General features: G+C 36.6%; 1 protein-coding gene across 1 annotated transcript in view; it reads left to right on the forward strand.

Moving 5' to 3' along the window:
* Positions 1-23,666, forward strand: part of LOC130244867 (1-phosphatidylinositol 4,5-bisphosphate phosphodiesterase beta-1) — a 195,096-nt gene that overhangs the window by 85,379 nt on the left and 86,051 nt on the right. The window contains exons 4-7 of the mRNA XM_056477422.1: positions 13,905-14,045; positions 19,709-19,788; positions 22,661-22,714; positions 22,791-22,866. Of these exons, the coding sequence (XP_056333397.1) occupies positions 13,905-14,045; positions 19,709-19,788; positions 22,661-22,714; positions 22,791-22,866 (351 nt within the window). The remainder of the gene's footprint in view (positions 1-13,904; positions 14,046-19,708; positions 19,789-22,660; positions 22,715-22,790; positions 22,867-23,666) is intronic.

Below are 23,666 nucleotides of genomic sequence, written 5' to 3' on the forward strand. Positions count from 1 at the left end.
CTTTCTAGTGTAAAAATGTTGCGCATTTCTTACCAAATTCATTTAACAATGGAAGATCAAGTTGCATGTGGTGTGGCTTTGCTCCACTTAATTATCCAATATGTCCATATGTCTAAAATATCCTGAAGCAGCAATACTGTTTTGTACTGTCGCATGAGATTCCCGCTTTTTTAAAGATAAATACTGTATATACAACATTAATGCACATCAGTAACTCACCAGTAACTTATTTAATGCATGTTCCTGTAAGAAAACATTGTAAATAATTAAAAATCCGGTGACCACAATAATTTTGGTCGGAACCAAAGTTCACAGGTCTGTGTTCTCTGAACTTCTCTCAAGCGGTGGACTTCTTCATTCCGATTGGTTGCCGCCGAACCGCGTCATAGCTCATTACCATAAAGTTAACTTGATATCAACTGTCCTCGATGCCCACACCGGCAAAGACGCGCTGCTCCTCGCCACTTATCGCCGCCGGCTCTCATTGAAAATAAATGACTTCCGGCTACTTTGACACTCTCGTCGCTTTCGGTGTGAACGTATGGTAATAGTTGGTGGTTGGCGGTGACCCAGCCGGGACTCGAACCAGCGATCTTCTTGCTGTGAGGCGACAGTGCTAACCACTAAGCCACCATGTCGCCCTCGAAATAATATGTAAAAGGGACATATTTAGTGCAGATTAAAACAAGTTACAATGGAAATAATGGTGCAGCAAGTGATTCAGCCCTAGTCTTTTTTTAGCGCTGATCTGTCCAGCTCGTACAGAACTCCCCTTATAAAGAGCCAATTTAATATTCAATAACTGCATGTATTATGCATGCGCTGTTCTGGCGCGCACACAGCGTCTTTCACTAATGAACCCGTGTCGTCTGTCATGCTGTCGGAGGAAAGCGCTTTAAATAAAAGTGTAAGACTTGTGTGTCTGCAGGGGCCACAGAGCACTCATCAGATCCTGCCGGAAACAAAAGCACAACCTGTCAGAATTATTAGCCCCCCTCAGTTATTAGCCCCCTGTATATTTCTGTCTCTAATAACTGATTTATTTTATCTTTTCCATGATGACAGTAAATAATATTTGACTATATATTTTTCAAGATACTTGTATTCAGCTTAAAGTGACATTTAAAGGCTTAACTAGGTTAATTAGGGTAATTATGCAAGTTATTGTATAACAGTGGTTTGTTCTGTAGACAATCCAAAACTAATATTAGCTTTAGGGGCTATTAATATTGATTTATTGAATGGTTTTAAAAAATTAAGAACTGCTTTTATTCTTGTCAAAATAAAACAAATAAGACTTTCTCCAGATGAAAAAATAATATAGGAAATACTGTGGAAAATGTCTTGCTTTGTTACACATAATTTGGGAAATATTTGAAAAAGAGGAAGAATAAAAATGCACATGAGGGCGAATACTTTTGATTTCAACTGTATAGTCACGAGATGGTGAATCACAAAACACAAAAATCCATGTGCAGCAATTTATTTGTATATATTAATATACAATATATTAATTAAATACAAAAACAGGGTATGAATGCTAACAAAAACAATCAAGAATCCAAAAATCTGCAAATACTAAACTGAGTATAAGTGCCAGGGGCGTCGCTAGACCCAATTTACTGGGGCACGTGCTAATGGAGGCCGACGCGCTGTCTCTCAGAAATTATGAATATTTTGAAATAGGCTCTATCTTTATAAATAAACTGCATAGTTGCAATCTAAACAACTACATTCTTGACTAAAAAAGCCTCAAAAGTACATTATGCTGTCCAATAGCTGCAATCTGCTGTCACTCTATGTGGGCGGAGTAATACACCAAGGTGAAGAGGCTGTATGAGTGCTGTTAATGCAGAATATCACACTGCTATCAGCCAATCAGATTCAAGAACCAGAAAATACTGTTGTATAAATATATATATAGAATATTCATTCTTGCAGGTGAGGTGGATTTTATTTACCCCCTTGGTATATAGCTATGCAATGGTATCATGAGCAAAAACACTGTTTTAGTTAGTTAGTTAGTTAGTTAGTTAGTTAGTTAGTTAGTTAGTTAGTTAGGTAACCCTACAGATCCCAGAACTCTTTAAACCCTAGAATAAATCTCCATACTCTGACACTGAATTTATTTTACTTTACCATAGTGCACAAATGTGTTACCAAGCTGCACCACCTGCATTTAACAAATAAAACAAATACCATTCATCCCTTTTTCCAAAATGTAAAAAAATAAATACAAAAAAATAATATGATTTTGTGTCTGGCTTTCTGTACACATTCGGTGGTATTTTTTATTAGATGCATTGATGGAAGAGGCTCATTCTCAGAAAATATGTATCAATGCAAAACAAAAAACAAAACATACACAATTTCTAATGTCAAATCTGGCAGTTCATTCTGCTGTGGCGACCCCAGATTAATAAAGGGACTAAGCCGAAAAGAAAATGAATGAATGAATGTAATCACTGATTTCTTTTATCTTTGCCTTAATCTTTTGCCTTAACTAGGCTAATCAGGCAAAATAGCGTAATAAGGCAAGTCATTATATATCAGTGGTTTGTTGTGGTCTGTAGACAATTGAAAACAAATACTGCTTAAAGGGGCTAATAATATTGACCTTAAAATGGTTTTTAAAAAATAATAAAAACTGCTTTTATTCTAGCCGAAATAAAACAAATAAGACTTTCTCCAGAAGAAAAAATATTATAGGAAATACTGTGAAAAATTCCTGAATCTGTTAAACATCATTTGGGAAATATTTGAAAGAAATCACAGTAGGGCCAATAATTCTGACTTCATCTGTATATGTCACAACTACACTAAGGGGTCGTTCACACAAAATGCTTTTTTCCTCTCCAGTGTGCTACTTTTCTATTGTTTCTGAATGTAAGCATGCGCTTGATGGACATGCGTTACTGTTACACTCGTGTCTCACAACTTTCAAAGCAATGTGCACGTAAATGCTTTATTTTTAGACACAACATGAAGTTGAAAGATCTTCAACTTGCACACGCAGTGCTGCTCATCACTGTCAGTTCCACAGCAGTGGACCAATCAGAAGAGTTTGGAGGCGGGACAACCATTTTAAGATTCTGTTTATAGCAGAAATCTGGCTTATTGTGGCTTTGTCCAGATATCCTGTGTTATATGATGTATCTTAAAGTGCTTATCATAACGTATTAAGCCGTATTCATTCACTTTCCTTTGGCTTAGTCCCTTTAAACAACCACAGTGGAATGTTTGGTTATGCCAGCTTATGTTTTGCACAACTGATGCCCTTTCAGCTGCAACCCAGTACTGGGAAACACCCATACACTGTGTCACCTTAAGTAATAATATAATGTATTATTTTATAGCCATATGTATATTGTATATAATCACTAAATTGTGTAATTTGTGCAGCCTTAAAAATAAGCATGTAACATTTATCTTTGTATGCATGTTTGTACTGATTAATTGACTGATTTGGTTTTAAATGGTGATCAGAGTCTAGATTACTGCTGTTTGGGTGCTAGGGTGCTCCTTCCCTAAATTATCTTGGAGTTTTATTATCAGCAAGTCTTGCCCGAAGTCTTATCCTGACCATGCCCGGGCACACTTAACCCCATTTCCTGGTTTGTTTGACAAGTGTGAGTGCTCCGAATTGTGCCTGGGTGTGGTTCAGTTGGCCAGTCCTGGCCCGGTTGGAAGAGGTGTGCCAGAGCGCGGTTCAGTTGGTACGCTTGTGGTATGGCAAAGTGTGCCTGAGTATGAAACTGAAGATGAGATGTGACTTTTAAGGGACGGTTTCATATGGATTTATTAATCATTCTTACTGTTCAATGAAGGCAAACTGTCAGAGTTTATTAAAGATACAAACCCCTCGCTGCACGACAGCTGCACCTTCAGCAAACCTCCTAATACCTGCAGTACGAGGACTTTTATGATCATTTATGAGCGTCAAAAGTGGTGGATTTCTTCAGCAAAGTGTTTGATTGCATGTCATCGCATATCAAACAACTTAACAAAACAATACAACTAAAGTAATCTCCATTGTCTGGAGCGAGAGTGCTTCTCTTCAAAACTGAACAGTCACATCATCGATGATATAAGCGTGCTCCAGCTTGGAAGGTAAAATTGCAGTGTGAGTGAGGGCCAAGGGAGAGTGGAAAGTGGAGAGGGGGGACAATCGCAACCGGGCATGGTCAAAGACAGGTGTTTTTACAGGTGACCGCTGATAATATATGCCCCCTGTGATTTGTGAAGGGTCAAACAGGATTAATGGACAAATAAATAAATTAGTAAAGTAAATTAGTATAAAAACGAATAAATAAATAGATAAATAAATGAGTAAATTAGTATAATAAATTAATCAGTATTAGAATGTGTTTGCAGAAATATGTATTGTGTTTAATAATGTCTTTAATCTTGCGTTTCCCCCAGAGCTGCAGTTTAGCTGAATCGTGATATTTGAAGCTCCTGTTTAAAACACCATGATTTGCATAATTTATAAATGCAGATTCTGCTGGTCTAAACTGCCTGAAGGACATGCTAAAGTTAAAAACAAACTTTCTATTAATTTTAAGCTTTATTAATTTATGTAAATTATTCATTCTGCATAGGCAAGGCAAGTTTATTTATGTAGCACATTTCATACACAGTGGCAATTCAAAGTACTTTACATAAACAGGAATAAAACAGACAAGTGTAAGAACATAAAAACAAATAATAAAAGTGATTAAAAACAGATAAAAGCAGATTAAAATGTGTTAAAAATAGTTTATAAAAGAATGAAAAAGAAAAGGAAGACTACGTCTACTGGACGTATCACAGTGCTCATTCAGTAAAGGCACAGATAAACAGATGTTTTCAGTCTGGATTTGAACATGCCAACTGTTGGAGCACATCTGATCATTTCTGGAAGCTGATTCCAGCTGTTAGTAGCTGAAGGCCGATTCACCCTGCTTTGACTGAACTCTTGGGATTTCTAATCTATTTGATCCTAAAGATCTGAGTGATCTGTTAGGTTTGTATTCAGTGAGCATATCTGTAATGTATTAACGTCCTAGGCCATTTAGTTACTTATGGACAAGTGATAATACTTTAAACTCTATTCTGAGTTTAACTGGAAGACAGTACAAAGACCTGAGGACAGGTGTGATGTGCTCTGATTTTCTGGTTCTGGTCAGAATCCTGGCTGCAGCGTTCTGGATGAGCTGCAACTGTCTGACTGTCTTTTTGGAAGGCCAGTGAGGAGGCCATTACAGTAATCCACCCTGCTGCTGATAAAAGCATGAACAAGTTTCTCTAAGTCTTCACGGGAAACAAAGCATCTAATTCTTGCAATGTTTTTGAGATGATAGTATGCTGATTTACTAACTGCTTTGACATGACTACTGAAACTCAGATCTGACTCCAGAGTCACACCAAGATTCTTGACCTTATTTTTTGTTGTTTGACCCTTAGAGCCATGGTACGCATTCACCTTGAGAACCTCATCTCTGTTCCCAAACGCAATCACTTCAGTTTTTTCTTTGTTCAACTGAAGAAAGTTTTGGCACATCCAACTGTTAGTTTCATCAATGCATTGGCAAAGGGTGTCAATGGGGCTCAGTGGGAGCAGATAAAGGTTGAACAGGAGAGGTGCCAGAATTGAACTTTGTCATGGGTGTCCACCTCAACCTATGGTCACCTATACTGACATAGTAACCTCTCACTTCAAGATAAGATCTGAACCATTTGAGGACTGTCCTAGACAGCCCAACCCAGTTTTCCAGCCTATCCAGAAGTATGCTGTGATCGACAGTGTCAAATGCAGCACTGAGATCAAGCAATACTAGCACTGTTAGTTTGCCTGAATTTGTATTTAGGCAAATATCATTGATTATCTTTATAAGGGCGCTCTCTGTACTGTTATGTGGTCTGAAACCAGATTGAAAACTGTCTAAACATACAATAGCATGTTTAAATAAAACAGAATATCTTTCTCTATTAAATGTCATATTATGGAAGTAAAAGTGGGTGTAAATCACTTTTAAATTGATGTAAAAATGCTTTTAAAATAAATATATAAATAATTTGTTAAGTATTTTTATTTTGTCAAATTATTAGTTACAATTATAAGCAGCAGCAGAATCATTTAGCACTTGAAATAAGTAAAAGAAATATAATTATTATTCAAAATAATTATAAAAAAGATAATATAATAATAATGTGAATGTTCTTATATATAATAACAATATTTTTATGGCCTAGAATATTATTATGATGATGATGATGATGATGATGATGATGATGATGATTATTATTATTATTATTATTATTATTATTATAATTATTATTATATTTTAACCCTAGAAATAAGTATTTTTGTCTTTTTTATGTCAGTGATATAAATTGAAATATGTAAAAGGGATTGCAAATGTTGTTTAAATTGCTGTAAAATACATTTAATAACAATGATAAATGAATAAATAATTATTATTATTAATATATGTATTAGTTATACATTATTATTGACATTATTATTAATATACATTATTATTGACAATATTATTATTAATAATAATAACAACAATAATAATAATAATTACATTATTATTATTATTATTATTATTATTATTATTATTATTATTATTATTATTATTATTATTATTATTATTACTATCATCACAACATTTAGCTCTAAAAATAAGCACAGAAAATCAGTATTTTTGTCGAATCACTGTTTGCACATGGCTTGGATTGAATGCCACTGAATAAAATATTTATGAGCATTTAGTGATGCATGTGAAGTCTGGAGACGTCAGTGGTATCAATCAATCATTTTCCCCCTCGAGTAAAGAGAAGACAATTCAAACTCTAATATTCCTCATTGAAGCGTCTCTGAAATTACCCAAGGCCTCTGAGCGCTGATGGATTCAGACTCTTCAATAGTCTGCATTTCCTCTGGGGTTTGCTGTTGCTGTTGATGTTTTTTTGTGAGTAGAAATTGATAAAACATTAGATTGTTCTTGATGGAAAAGCATCACTTGTCTTTTTTTATTTGTTCCTGTGAGCTGGAGGAGTCTCAAACATCTAGTCACATATCTGTATCACGGATTGTCTTGTTTTCAGAAACAATGAGTCAAAGTTAGGTGAGATTTTCCCTAAAACAAGCTAAATAATCTGTGAACAGCCGATTCGAATGTTATCACACGATTGAATGGGCATTATCAGTGGTTATCAGCTGATAGAAATGGGCCATTAGGGGCCTTCTGCACCTACTGGTAGGCTCAGAAGGTTGTTATCATCCATCCACATGGTTAATTAACTATAGATCGCATACGGCTGCGGCCGGAAGTGAGTGAGAAGTATCAATTATCCATGATGCGAACCTCCCATTCCACCAGAACCCAGAGGTGCTCTGTTGGATTGAGATCAGGTGACTGTGGTGGCCATTTGAGCACATTAATATGGAAAACGAATGCATGTTTTTACCAAAACTAATATTGGATTTAAAAAGATGTGCGTGCATGTGTGTGTATAACAATATCAACAAAAAAAATCATTTTATGCAGATTTTTTTTCTAAAGATGTTGTTATTCTACCCCGTTTAGAGCGTCATTACAGACGTTTAATGTTATAACTAACGTAGTTCAAATGACGGATCTGCAACAATACATCTATGGTTTTGGGAAACACTCATCACTACATCGTTCACTCCTCAAACGATGCATCATACTATGATAGTTCAGCCGCGAGTTACGTTGTTGTTTGTGAAACGCATCCCTGAGCTGCACTTCAGGCAGCATCGCTACAGGCTCTTTTGGCTGAAAATCTGCTCCACATTGCAGCTCATTCTGGCCAACAAACACCCACTCAGAGCTGCGCAATTCAACCAGCAAGAGTTTATTTTATGCTCCAGGTTTATATGAGGGAGATGGCATGTTTGTTTCATGTCTGTTTAAAGGTACAATATGTACAGTCTGCAAAAACTTGCTTTTCTGACATGTTTTTGTCTTGTTTTTTGTCCAAATATAGACAAATTCTACTATCTAGAAGCATTTTTGTAGACAAGCAACAAATAATGTCTTGTTTTTAGAAATAGTGTTAAAATTAAGTGTATTTTTGGGTAAGCAAAATAATCTTGTTTTTAGTTTTGTTATACGATTAGTTTTGCTTATTGGCAGATTATTTTGCTTGTTTTAAGGATAAACCTACATGATTTTGACTTATTATTTCTGAAAACAAGACAATGTTTTTCACTTGTCTAGAAAATGCTTCTTGATTTAAGAATTTTTAGATATTTGGACTAGAAATAAGACAAAAAATCTAAGTAAGAAAAGCATTTTTTGCAGTGTAGTACGTTGCAACACAGCAGCCTGATCTCACGAGAAAACGTAATTATTTTACGTTTTGTCAGTTTAGTGGCTAATTCGTACGAATTCGTACGAATTGTACGGTTTTTAAAAAGGAGGCGCAACCTAACCCCACCCCTAAACCCAACCGTCATTGGGGGATGAGCAAATCATACTAAATTGTACAAATTAGATCGTACGAATTCGTACGAATTAGCCACTAAATCAAAAAATTACGAATTGCTGTGAGATTGTGTTGGATCATCCTGAAAACGTAGTCCTGCTGACTTTTCTGGAGACCGCAAATTATGTACGTATGGCTGCATTTCATTTTTTTTTAAAGGAACGCTACGGGGCGGTGTGGCGCTGTTTCTTTTTGCGCTTACCGGCTGACCGCTTACCCCATGTGAAGGTCTTTCCCGCTGCAACCAGTTTGTCCAGTTAGCTCGTCGTGTATGTCGGCGGACTTGAGACGCAGAAAGGAGACGACGACGGGGTTCGAGTCAGGGCAAGAGCAGGTCCAGAAATCAGGAAAGACAAAAACAGAATCCAAAAAATAAAATGAACAAGTGAATAACAGGGTGAGAATGTGGTAAATCTGAAAACGTGGTTAAAGTCAGACGAGGGATTTTCTTTTTCTGGACGGCTTTTGTAAATCGTTGATTGAGTTTTAGGGAAGTAAGTGGGTGGGCGGGACAATCGATAAAATTGGTTGGGTTTAGGGAAGGAGGGGGGTGGGCCAGTCGATTGGTCGGTCGGCCTGTCAGTCATCCAGTCATACAGTCAGTCAGACAAACGTGCGGTCGACAGCGGCCTCTGGTGGATTCGCAAAAACAAAAACTGCAAAAATACGTACCTCCCGGGACATATTTTGCGGTCTCCAGAAACGTCCACAGGACTACGTTTTCAGAATAAGCCTGGGTTGTACATAGTAATTGTATTTTTATGTTATCTCTAATGTTTGGAAGAACTCCAGAGAAATCATCAGTGTTAGCTAGTGAGATGGAGTGTGTGTTCATGCTAAATGACCTCAATTTCCGGTTTTGGTTTTCTAGAAATCAAGGAAACAGCAGCGAGGCTTTAATATGTTGTGTGTTTATAAAACTGCATTATAACAGAAGCCTAAAGCATATTTAACCTGATTAAACAGCACTGCTCAATCACATATCACCTCAGGCAACAGAACGTTTTCTTAAGGCTCGTGCTAAGCACACATTTTTTAAAATGATTGCAACCAATTAAAATGTTAGAAAACGTATCAATAAAACATCCAATAAGGTGTGGGAGTCTCTATCTAGCACCGTTTGAAGGTGGAACTTCATATTCTGACTCACAGTGACAGGAGCACATGGCATGAGAAGAAGTTAAGATTATTTACTTAATTAACCTTATTTAAAGTAACATAAACTGTATAAAAAAGTGTGTATTTGTGTTTTAGAGAAGCCTTTTGTCAGGTTTTATGATTTTTTTTTTATTTTACATGAAATTCTACAGAAATTTTACAGAAATTGTAGTTTTCTTTTCGTTGCCTCAGAGCAACGTTGTGTGACAAGATGTGTTTACTGACATTACATCTGGGTTTTTTTCACATACTATCATTATTACATATTGTATTATTATTTTTTTTACATATTTTGACAGAAAAATGGATGTAAGCTTGTTTTATGGAAGTAAAGAGCAAGATTCCAGAGTAAGGCGAATCCCATCTGAGGACAATGAGATAGACTGCAGTGACAGTGAGGAGAACAAGGTTTGAGCAGAATTGTAAAAATTATCTTCAGAAGTTCAAAAAGCAGCACTGACTATCATTTATAAGTGATCAGTTCACACAGCAGGCAGCACACTAAATAGGGGTCAAATATATAGACAATTTACAAACCACTATATTCTGTGCTCAGCATATACCGTATGAGTACACCCCTCACAAATCTCTCATTTAAATTAATATTAGATCTAGGGCTAATCTAACAAAATAATTTATGATAACGGTCCAAAATTAGTACATCTAAATTGATATGTTAGAGTAAAATATTGAACAACAAATGTAAAAGAGCAAAATTCAACAAAAACAAAAAATTATAAAAGTTCAGTTGAAATTTAGTAGTTATATTTTGCATTAATTAAAATGTATTATCTTCTATTTCTAAAGATGTTCGGTGAATAAAATATTATTTTAATAAATATATCAGTTTAATACATCTATTTTGTTCAAATGCACCAAAATACATGACCCATGATTAGATTCCGTCTGGCCCTAGCTATAGGTGAATTGGATAAACTAATATTCACTAATCATAAACAGCACGTTCACACTCTCAGAAATAAAGGTACACAAGCTGTCACTGGGGTGGTACCTTTTCAAAATGAACACATTTGTACTTAAAGGGTTCATATTGGTACTTCAAACGTATATATTAGTACCTACAAATTTTAAGAGGAAAACTTTTGTAGTTTTAATGTACTAATATGGACCTTTTAGGTACAAATGTGTACCTTTTGAAAAGGTACCTCCCCAGTGACAGCTCGTGTACCTTTATTTCTGAGAGTGCATGGTGAAACATAGGTATATTGTACCTTGATAAAAATGCTATATTTAAAGAGAAGACAGGATAAGGAAAGCCGCAACAACTTGTTCTGTAAACTGTTAATGCTGGCCAGTGATGTTAATGCCCAACCCAGGCTCATTCTGAAAACGTACCTCTACAGACGTTTCTGGAGACAGCGGAATATGTCCCGGCAGCACGTTTTTCTGCAGTTTTTGTTTTCACGAATCCACGAGAGGCCACTGTGTACGCTTTTTGAGATCTCATATTTCCCTCGCGAGTGCCATTCGCGCCTGCTGATCTTGCGTAAACCCACCAGATGCCAATGTCGACTCACTTTTTGACAGACTTTTTGACTGACTGAACGATCGACAGACCCACCCTCCTCCTTCCCTAAACCCAACCCATTTTATCGATTGATCCACCCACCCACTTCCCTAAACCCAACCAACACGTTTCAAAAGCAATCCAAAAAAAAAAAAGCCTGTCTCACCCTGTTATTTACTTGTTTTTTTATTTTTTGGATTCTGTTTTTGTCTTACCCGCTTTCTGGAACCGCTCTTCACCAGACTTAAATCACGTCATCGTGGTCAACTCCTCTCTGCGTCTCAAGTCCGCCGTCGTACATGTCGTGCTAACGGGATAAACTGGTTGCAGCTGGAACCATACGGAGATAAGCAGTCAGCTGGTAAGCGCGAAAAGGAGCGGCGTCACACCACCCTGTATCGTTAGTTTAAAAAATTAAAATGCAGCCATACGTACCTCTGGCTACGTAATTCGCAGTCTCCAGAATCGTCTGTAGGGCTACGTTTTCAGAATAATGAAGAATGTGTTGTTAATGTCGTTGCATGATTGTCTGAGGTGCCTTGTGGAATTCATGCTAGCATTACACTTTCTTCAATAGTGAGTAACCGGTTTCCATCTCAATGTAATTTAGAAAATCTCTGGCAGCACTCAGAAATGGTTCTGCCATGTTGCTGTTATCATGCAAACTTGAAGAAACAGTAAAAATAAGCTTGCAATGCTTGTCTCACTTCCGAGTTTTTCTGGTTGGTTCATTGCTGTGGAACTGACATTGATGAGTGCTGCTGCGGGTAAAGTTAAAACTCTTATGTCTTCAAATAGCGTTTGAAATATGCAGTGCTCATGTGTGAGACACTGAAAAACACTGTCATCATAGCAAAGGCAGAAGATTTAGTTGTTTGAAATTAGATATTAAAGGTGTTTACTGCATTGGTTTAATAAGTTAAATTGTTCTCTGGTGTCTACATAGTAGGTTTAAGGCTTCGGTAAGTTCAACAAATCTTCAGAAACGGTTTTATGAACTAATTTATCACTCCATAAAATACCCCTAGAATCAAAATGTCCACGATTGATCATATATAGTTTGTGTCGTGAATATTAATGAGCTCACTCTGACGTACCTCTCTTACAGACACACACTCATAGAGCAATCACAGTAACGTTTACCTATTTTGCTCACCAGATCTGTTGTGGATAAAGGCTGTATTATAATTAAACTCGACAAAAGAGAGTGATAGAGATGCATCGCATTATATTTTGAAGCTACAGTCAAAGAAAACTGCCAGGAATTAATATCAATCTCTCTCTGCATGAACAGATGAGAGCTGAGTGATTTGACTGGTTCAGCATCTCATATCAATGCTTGTCCCACTTCCGAGTTTTTCCTGATTGGTTCATTGCTATGGAACTGACATTGATGAACGCAGTTGTGGGTAAAATTACAACTCTTTTGTCTTCAAATGGCGTCTGAAATATGCAGTGCTCATGTGTGAGACATTAAAAAAGATGCGATCCGTGACCTCAAAACTGAGGTACAGTTGAAGTCAGAATTATTAGCCCCCCTAAATTATTAGCCCCCCTGTTTATTTTTTCCCAAAATTTCTGCTTAACAGAAAGCAGATTTTTTTTCAACACATTTCTAAACATAATAGTTTTAATAACTCATCTCTAATAATTGATTTATTTTATCTTGACCATGATGACAGTAAATAATATTTGACTAGATATTTTTCAAGACACTTCTATACAGCTTAGTGACATTTAAAGGCTTAACTAGGTTAAGTAGGTTAACTAGGCAGGTTAGGCTAATTAGGCAAGTTATTGTATACCGATGATTTTTTCAATAGACTATCAATCTATGTATATATATATATATATATATATATATATATATATATATATAGCTCAAAGGGGCTAAAAATTTTGACCTTAAAATGGTTTTTAAAAAAATTAAAAACTGATTTTATTCTAGCCGAAATAAATCAAGTAAGACTTTCTCCAGAAGAAAAAATATTATCAGACATACTGTAAAAATTTCCTTGTTCTGTTAAACATAATTTGGAAAGTATTTATAAAAGATAAAAAAATGAAAATGGGGGCTAATAATTCTGACTTCAACTGTACGTAATAAACGATGACTTCTGTGTACTGTTACACCCCTAATACGAGGATAAGCCAGCCAATTTCTCACTAAATGTACACTCGACACAGCGAGAAGGAAGTGCACATATGAGAAAACAGCACCCAGTAACGTGTTAAAACTGTACAAAATTTCCACAGCGGCCTCTAGTATAATGTACTGTAATGTAATGTGCATAGTGGATAAGCAGACATGCATAGTGGCAAGCAAACGTAGGCACATAATTCGTTGTTCTCAGAAATGCAGCCCTGGGCACATACTGTATCTCCAATGAGCCTGGGTTGGGGCAATGCCACATGATTGACAGGTTGATCCCACCCTCATAGCTGTAAACACCAATCAAAGAAGTCGCTGGAAAACTTTTTGATTCAAGCTTACAAGAACACCCATTTTGCATGTTGATTTCATGCTGACTGTAAATGTTTTTTTTTTCTTCATGATCAGCGGGTGCTCAGCCAGGTTTTAACATACAGATAAAAGCGCTCCTGGGAGATGTTGGTTGTGGGCGAGATCACAGCAGCTAAGCATCCGTAAAGAGGCTTAGAGGCTTATTTTCAGGATGTTTGATGGCAGTGAGGATTCATTATTGTCTTCCCTCAGGAAGCAAAGCTCCGGGAGCTCCTGGATGTGGGGAATCTGGTGGGACGGATAGAGAACCGGATGCTGACGGTGGTGACGGGACCCGACATGGTCAACATCCAGTACCTGAACTTCATGGCCTTCCAAGAAGACGTGGCCAAGGTGATGCTTTCATCAGCATTTGTGTTTAAATTTTATTAAAGTGCCTCATTATGCTATTTTAAATGTTCCCTATGTTGTTTTAAAGTCTGTAATACATTCACATATTTAATATTATCCCCAAGTCTAGGGGAAAACAACATGCAGGGGCGTAGCAACCGGGGGATGGGGGGATTCGTCCCCCTCACTTTTAGAGATAGACCATTTAGAAACAGGTGATTAATAATTATATGACCAGATGATCTCATACACCTCCCCCCCACTTTTAAAATGTCCGCTACGCCCCTGACAACATGGGCATAATAAACAGAAAAACAAATATGTTGGGGTGGTGGATTTCCCAAACAAAACAAAAACTTAGTACAAAAGATCCCCTTCGGTCGACAACCAAACTCGGACACTCAGTTGACAGTAATTAAATACATTTATTATAGAAAAAGTAGTACATTTAAATGAGCATCTCTTCAGGGTGGCCACAGGCCAAAATAACAAACAAAAGCATATATAAAAGTAAGTGTACTAAATGACCTATAAATATTTAAAGAAAAATACAGGAAGCTTACCTTTCTCCCTAAACATAAACATAGTCAAAAGTAATCAATTAAATAGGCAGGACACCCCTACAAGCTCAAACTCTCAAAAATGGGTTAAACATATGAACATTGGTAAAAAGTTTGAATGTTGGTCGTCGCCCGGAGGTGTACTCCCAGCAACGATCGCAGCACAAATGAGCTCGCCGAACCCTGCCGGAAGCTCCTTTTTTATACAGGCCTCTGAGACCAGCAGCCAATCAGAAGATGAATCACGCCAAAATGGGAGCTTATGGGATAACAGAAAAAACAGCAAGAAGGCAGGACAAAGAAAAGACATGTAATACACAATAATAAATGAATAAACTTCAGTCGAAACACATATGCAGCGGGGGAAATAAGTATTGAACACATCATGTTTTTTCCTGGAAATAATAATTCTAAAGAAGCTGTTTACTTGGAATTGAACTAGATTTAGGTAAAAACCCCAAAACAATACAAACATAACAAAAAAACAAAGAGAAAGTGCTGAACTTCTGAAATGTATTTAAATCTTTATATGAAAGTCTTTTTTGGTGGTAAAGACGCCTCTCAGAAGTCACATGCATTGCTCAGGTGTGAGTTTTTCACAGACTTCAACAGAGTGTCAAAATCTTGATGGTTCTGTGGGTCTCGTCTTTTGATTCTGACCTTTATTTTGTATTCTCAATTGGATTCAAGTCAGGTGATTGGCTGGGCCATTCCACAGCTTGATTTTTTTTCTCTGAAAGTATCTGAGAGTCTCCTTGTCTGTGTTTTGGATCATTGTCTTGCTGAAATGTCCACCCTGGTTTCATCTTCCTCCTCCTGCTAATGTAGATGTTGGACTGGAGCAGCTGATATTCCTTTACACTGAGGAAGGGCAGAGGGTTGCTGAAGAACTACTGAGAGATTTCAACTGCTTTCACTGCCGAACTACACCTCCCTTTCTCCATGTGTTCAATACTTTTTCCTTGTCATTTCATTTTATTATGCATAACTTCATTTGAAAATTAATTAGATTTGTTTTGCATATATGGATTTTTTTTGTTGTTGTTACCAACATCCGGGGAAAATTTTAAGTCAACAGCACCTTTAGGAATATGTTTTTTCTGAGAAAAAGGGTGACGTGTTCAATACTTACTTCCCCCACTGTGTTGAATATCAAGAAACACTAGTTCACAGCATCAGCTCTTTGCTCACTGTGTTCAAGAATCTGCTCTTTAAACCCCACCGTTTTCAGAATCTACTCTGCGCTGATTGGTCAGATGGCTAAGTCTAACATGCATGTAAATATCTTTTTCAGATATTTCTCAAGCGTTATTTAGCATGAACATTTTTCACAGCATTCATTCATTCATTTTCTTTTCGGCTTAGTCCCTTTATTAATCCGGGGTTGCCACAGCGGAATGAACCACCAACTTATCCAGCACATGTTTTACGCAGCGGATGCCCTTCCAGCCGCAACCCATCCCTGGGAAACATCCACACACATACACTACGGACGATTTAGCCTACCCAATTCACCTGTACCGCATGTCTTTGGACTTGTGGGGGAAATCGGAGCACCCGGAGGAAACCCACGCGAATGCAGGGAGAACATGCAAACTCCACACAGAAATGCAAACTGACCCATAGAGGCTTGAACCAGCGACCTTCTTGCTGTGAGGCGACAGCACTACCTACTGCGTCACTGCGTCGCCCTTTTCACAGTATTACATATTTATATCACATATGTAGAAAGTATAATTTTTGTTGTTGTTTTTTAGTAGAAAAAATAAATACATAAATTTTTTACATATTATATTTTTACGTGTTATATTTTTATATATGTTACAGGTAATATATTTTTTTGATTTTCTACAAAAAACACTTTTGTCCAGTGTCTTTCCTAATTAAATATAAATATTTAAGTATATATTTTATATTTTTCTACAGAAAAGAAAACACTGTTGTCCAAAAATCGTCTAATTAACCTAATTAAGCCTTTAAATTGCACTTTAAGCTGAATACAATACAATATCTTGCAAAATATCTAGTCAAATATTATTTACTGTCATCATGACAAAGACAAAATAAATCAGTTATTAGAAATTAGATATTAAAACTATTATGTTTTAAAAAGTGTTGAAAAACTGAAAAAAAAAATAGTGGCGCAGTGGGTAGCAGGATCTTCTGACAGCAAGAAGGCATTTCTGTGTGGAGTTTGCATGTTCTGCCTGTGTTGGCATGGGTTTACTCCGTGTGCTTCTGTTTCCCCTGCAAGTCCAAAGACATGCGCTATAAGTGAATTGAATAGGCTAAATTGTTCATAGTGTTTGTGTGTGAATGAGTGTGTATGGGTGTTTCCCAGTGATTGGTTGCAGCTGGAAGGGCATCTTCTGTGTAAAACATATGCTGGATAAGTTGGCGGTTCATTCCGCTGTGCCGACCCCAGATTAATAAAGGGACTAAGCCGAAAAGAAAATGAATGAATTATCTAAATGACACATAATAATCCTGCACTTTATGTTTGAAACATCTCTCAGTTTTTGTCTTGCTTGTTCAAACTATTTATTTAAAATGAGCTGAATCAACATAAGTTCTTGAGTTTTTCTGGGGGGACAACTTAATTTTTTTATGTTCAATCTACATTAATTTGTAAAAACAATTAAGTTAGCTTGTTTATAATTGACATTAATGATAAGTGTAAGATATCAGAGCTGTTTAAGTTTATTTTATTTGCAGATGATACGAGTATTTTTTGTTCTGGGCATAATTTACCAAAAACTTATGGAGTTGATTAAAACAGAAATTAATAAATTGAAATTATGGTGTGACATAAACAAATTGTCAGTAAATATAAGTAAAACAAAGGTTATGGTATTTGGGAAATTAAAAAGTAGTTATAGTATAGATTTTCATATTGATAATGAAGTTATAGAAAGAGTATGTGCAATTAAGTTTCTTGGTGTTGTACTGGATCATAAAATTAAAATTAGCGCAAATAAATAATGTGAAATCAAAATTAGTCAAAACTGTAGCAATAGTGTATAAAGCTAGATTTATCCTGGACAATAAATCAATGTATATATTATATAACACACTTATGTTGCCATATATGAGTTATTGTGTTGAAATTTGGGGGAAGACATAAATCTAATTTACAGAAGAACATGTGGGGTATTTGGAGCATACAAATCCTTTATTTTTTTAATTGAAGATACTTAAGTACAATGATTTGGTTAAATTTAAAGGGCACATAGGTTACCCCTTTTTCCAGATTTAATATAAGTCTTTTGTGTCCCCAGAATGTGTCTGTAAAGTTTCAGCTCATAACAACCATCAGAATATTTGTTATAGCTGTCTGAAGTGTCTGTATTATAGCCGGTAAAACTTGGTTGCTGTTTTTTTGTACTGAGCCTTTAAGGCTAGTCCTCCCCGCCCACCGTTCCCACGTGCCTGTCAGCAACATGCCTCAATCGCCGCCCTCGGCTGCCTCAGGAAGCAGATCTCACGTCGCGTTTGTGAGAAATACTACAGTAAGAACTTTACCAATCAGTATTTGATGCAGTTTTTGTGAGTTGCAACCATGAGTCACACACAATGTCGTTACAAAGTTCACGCACACACATAGCGCAGACACACACCAATAGCGCAGACACCCACACAGAGAGAGAGAGACAGAGACAGCGCGAACGTTTAGCTTCCCACTCTGTTTGCACGCATATGTGACAGGATACAGGTTAATCTCCACTGCCGTATGGATATCTGTTATGGAAATGTACAAAATAAACCTGATTTAACGTCCACAAACCGGGATTGAAGCGTCTTCCTTTATAATTGTTCTGACACGCGGCTGTGCTGATGAAGTAAAGCTAAGATAAATCGCTGTAATTCATTACACACGTGCTCTGTTTTAAAACATTTTAAACTTGAGAAACTCACTCTTGATCACATTTGATGATGACTGATGATCCTAGCAAACTGAACAGACCCGTTATTCCGGGTTGCTATGCGCACGTCCTCTCTTGTTGATATGATTATACACGTGACTACCGGGACATGTTAATACGCGCAGCTGTCAATCAATTTGGTGGGCGGGGGGACCGCACTCCCACGTAAAGTTGCGGTCGATCTGAAAACTGCTCCAATTGGTCCACCGTTTTTATGTTGTTAAATTTGAAAAAAAAAAAGGACTGTGTGTGTTTATATCACCCCAATATGACGGTCTTTACACTATATCTACACACATGTCTGTCCAAACTGCTTGAAAAGTAGATTTTTTACCATAGGTGCCCTTTAAAACAGCACAATTCACGTTTAAAGCTAGGAATAAACTACTTCCAAAATGTATACAAAAGTTTTATGAAGAACGACGAGGGGGGTATAATCTGAGAGAAGAACTCAATTTTAGGAGGTTGAAAACAAGGACAACTTTAAAAAGTTTGTGTATGTCTGTCTGTGGTGTGAAACTATGGAACAGTCTAGATCAGACTCTCAAACAATGTCAGGATATTAGTCAATTTTAAAAGTTGTATAAATATATATTATTTAAGGAATATAATGATGAAGGTGATTGAAAGAGGATAAAATGAGATAGGTATGATGAAACTTTAATTAATGGCTATTTGCAGTATGTATCTTTTCTCCTCTGGGTCTATGTTACAACATGTAAAAGTACAAATGGAATCAAACTTATAATATGTCAAAGATGCTAAAAGGATAAAATATGTCTTATGTAAAGAGAAGAAATAAGTTGAAGTAATAGACGAATGATGTATGTGGTAATGGGGTGGGAAAATAATAAGCTTGTGCTTCATCCCGCTCCATTTTCGACCATGTTGAAATGAATTTTTTTGTTAATGATATTTTATGTAGGATATTTTTGTTCGTAAATAAATAAATAATCAAATCAACTGTGTTGGGACAACATGATGGGATTGTGTTGAACCCAGCGTTTTTACAGTGATTGCAGACCTTCAAAAGCTGAATGATCATATGGAATAAACTACAGCGTAATGAGGCACTTTGTATAAGTAGTGCATGTATATTTCCACCAGTGAGATATTTGTGCTGCATGAATGTTAGTCAAGATACTTGACCCCAATTGCTTTGAATGTTTTGTGCTTGATAAAGGAGTGGGCAGATGAGCTGTTTAGTCTGGCCTCAAACCTGCTGGCTCAGAACATGTGCAGAGAGTCCTGTCTGGAGAAAGCGTGAGTACATCAACATCTGCACATGGCTGGAGCAAGAGTAATATGACATTCAGAGCCAAATTATAAATATTGTTTCTATTGTTATATTAATATGTTATATTAATAGTTTATGTATATGTATAGAGCGGCACAGTGGCTCAGTGGTTAGCACTGTCACCTCACAGGAAGAATGCCACTGGCATTTCTCTGTGGAGTTTGCATGTTCTCTCCATGTTGGCGTGGGTTTCCTTCGGGGGCTCCGGTTTCCCCCACAGTCCAAACACATGTGCTATAAGGGAATTGGATAAACTAAATTGGTTGTAGTGTATGAGTGTGTAAGTGAATGAGTGTGTATGGGTGTTTCCCAATACTGGGTTGTAGCTGGATAGGCATCCGCTGTGTAAAACATATGCTGGAATAGTTGGTGGTTCATTACATTGCGGTGAACCCTCATAAATAAGGTTCCATTTGCATTAAAGCAAAAAATGAACCCCCAAGGTAAACTTTAAAGCCTAATCTGTTCTTGAAGTAGTAAAGTTTTACTTTAATTTCATTTGACCACATGAAAAAAGGTACTGTTTATGTGCTTACATGACAATAACAACTTACATGACATTTACGGCCGTACTGAAAGCACCAGCGGATAGTTTACCTCATTACTGAAAATAAAATAACTAGCAATATCATAACTAGGCCCACACGTAATCTGCGTGCGCAGAAATCTGCATATTTCCGCATATTTCCGCAGATTTTTAGCCCATCATTGAGTCTATGTCTAGTCTATTTACTTGTGTAAATGCGTGTAAATTTATATTTATTCAGTTTCTAAATTGATTTCACTAATGTTATTGTGGTATAATAGTAATATTAAAATGTTCATATGATTCATTTACAATTTTTTTTATGTTTGTAAAGTAAGTTTGTTAATTAATATTTTCTCTTTTAGTATATTATATGAGAGACTTGCTTTGTTTAATAAATAAGTGGATCGAATTGGATTTGCATTAAATAAACATTAAATTAAAGTTAAAAAGGTATTTTTTATTTCATATGTTAATTTTTTTGTTATGACACTCTTAAAATGACTCCACATAAATCTGCAGATTTATTTATTTTTTTACAAAATTCTCTGCAGAAATTGCAAAAAGTGTCTGCAGATTCTGTCTGGCCCTAATCATAACCTAACATTAAATGTATTTATTATAGTTTAGTCCAAAGTGCAATTTGACTTGGATTTATATTTTTAAGTCGAACCAAAGTAATTTATTGGGCTCTATTTTAATGATCTAGGTGCAAAGTCTAAAGCACATGGTGCAAAAGCATTAAGGCTGTGTCCAAATCCACTTTTGCTATTTTAAGGACGGAAAAATAATGTTCGAGTTCCGGCTGGGTCAGTTGACATTTCTGTGTGGAGTTTGCATGTTCTCCCCGTGTTGGCGTGGATTTCCTTCGGGTGCTCTGGTTTCCCCCACAAGTCCAAAGACATGCGCTATTGGTGAATTGAATGAGCTAAATTGTTCTTAATAAGAAAAATATGCTCTGCACCCTAGCACATGGTCTAACAGGGTTGTGCTTATTCTGTTAATGAGTTCTCGGTGTGTTTTGATCATAACGTGCATTAAACCAATCAGAGTCTCGTCTCCCATTCCCTTTAAGAATCAGTTGCGTCATGCCATGATGCATTTGCTATTTACATGGTGGACTTTGCAAGAGGAAAGACTAAACGCTTCACTAGTGGGAAAACAGTTAAACAGAGCATCTGCAGCGCCAAGATAAAGAATGAGCCTCCTCCATTCAGCCTCTTTGCTTTCTCTTTACTTTACTTTTACTCTTCACTTTACTCCTTTACTTTGGTGGAGTAAGGAAACAATGGAAACTCACTCCACTGAAGACATCCATTAGCCTACATATTTAATATAGTTTGTAAAGTGCAAAGATTTGTCTCAAAACTATTTCTAAATTCAGTTCTAATCTCCAGCAAAGGAATAAATGAACAATAATGATGAAGTGTGGTCAAAAAACTGAGTTATATCCAAACACACGTCCTGTTCTTATGCCCCATATGGTGATGCAGATGTCTCCAAAACCCCACAGCTGGACAAATCTAAACTTGTTTTTATTAAAGCAAATATAAATATGCATATAATGAATAATACCAATAATAATGATAACATTATACTAATGCAGATTATCATGAATAAACTGAAAATAGCGAGATGAAGAAGGCATGGAGGCAGTGGTTTTTATATTAATGTAGAAAATAGTAATTTTTGTAACATTTTAATCCTTTAATTGTTTTCATCTGTAAAGATATTTGTGTGTTGCTCTACATCCTGTGTGTATCAAGCAATGTGTAAGTGTTTGGACCTGCATAGGCGCATAACTAACACACTCTGCGCCTGACTTTAGATCAGCTTTTAGTTGGTCAATGGTGCGACCAATTTCAGTTCCTCAAATTAGTAACGCACCAACAATCCGCCTTAACACACCTCCTTTATAGACCAGCACACCCATGAGTCCACAAAGTGGCGCAAATGGATTTGCTATTTAAACATTGTGGCGCAAAACATGAAAATTACTGTACCGCTGGTCTGAAAACAGCAACAAATCGCGCCAAACACATTCTTGCGCCTTATTGCGCCAGGTGTATGATAGGGCTCATTGTCTATAAAAACAATATTTTACTGTTGAGTCAATGTATTTGTCAATGCATATGTTTTTGTATATGTTGAGTCAATGTATATGTTTTTTTTTTGGGACAGAATAAATAATTTGATTAATATTAAAATACATTTCTCATTTTCAACCAAGTATAATTATTAAATAATATATTATAATATAATAAGATTATAATAATTGTTATAATGAATAAATATTGTTTTGTTCCTCACAGCTTCACAAGACTCAAGCTGCAGACAAACCAAGAGGGTCGAATCCCAGTGAAAAAGTAAGAAGTCTCTCGTTTATCCACATGATTCAGCAGATTCCAGTGTTGCTCATGTTTTTTCTGTGTTTCTCCAAAGCGTTTCCCGCGTGTTCTCCACGGACCGGAAGCGTGTGGAGACGGCGCTGGAGAGCTGTAATCTGCCGTCCGGCCGGGTGAGCATATGTTTGGGATAATCGCTCCAGGATCCCGCCGGCACACAGGAACACCGCGTGTTTCCACAGGAAGCCGATGCACGGCTTTTAGCAACAAAAAATGTGTGCCTTCAGATATCAAAGCCTGACGCAGAAATGAGAATTATGCTTTCATTGGTTGTGTCAGCAGGAGTCTGTGTGTGTGTGTGTGTGTGTGTGTGTGCCTTATCATTTTACTGCAGATTCAAATGCTGAGTGGAAAAATCCATGTTGGAGGAATAGTTCACTCAAAAAAATTAACATTTACTGTTAAAGCTTAAAGTCCACATGAAGCTGTGACTTTTCTTTCATATAGTGACGCAATTCCTAGAGAAACTAGGAAAGAATATTAAATGAGAAAACAGTGGGCGTGGCTGTTTTTTTCTACTGCGAGCAGATTGGATGTAGTAAAATAGGCGTTTCATTCAGAAAGATCTAGAAAAGGGAGAGTTATTACAACCTAACAGACTCCTCCTGCTCACTATTTCTGTTTGTTGTCCAAACTGACAGCTGAAGGGGCGTGGTTAAGTGTGTTAGTCACGCCCAATACCTCAGACAGACCTAATCTGAGAATATAACTAACAAACAGGAAGTGCATTTTCAGATTTCAATTTTAGATTACAAGAGCAAACTAATTATTCTTCTCAATGACATGCACAGATGAATTGTTCAGCAGTAAACTAACAATATGAGCTAAACAAATCAATATGCTTTTGACTCTTCTAAAGCATAGAAATACCATAAAATGTTTTAAGATATTTAAGAGAAATGCTAAGTGAACC

This window comes from Danio aesculapii, chromosome 17 (genome assembly GCF_903798145.1).
Source record: "Danio aesculapii chromosome 17, fDanAes4.1, whole genome shotgun sequence".
In the NCBI taxonomy this organism is placed as follows: Eukaryota; Metazoa; Chordata; class Actinopteri; order Cypriniformes; family Danionidae; genus Danio; species Danio aesculapii.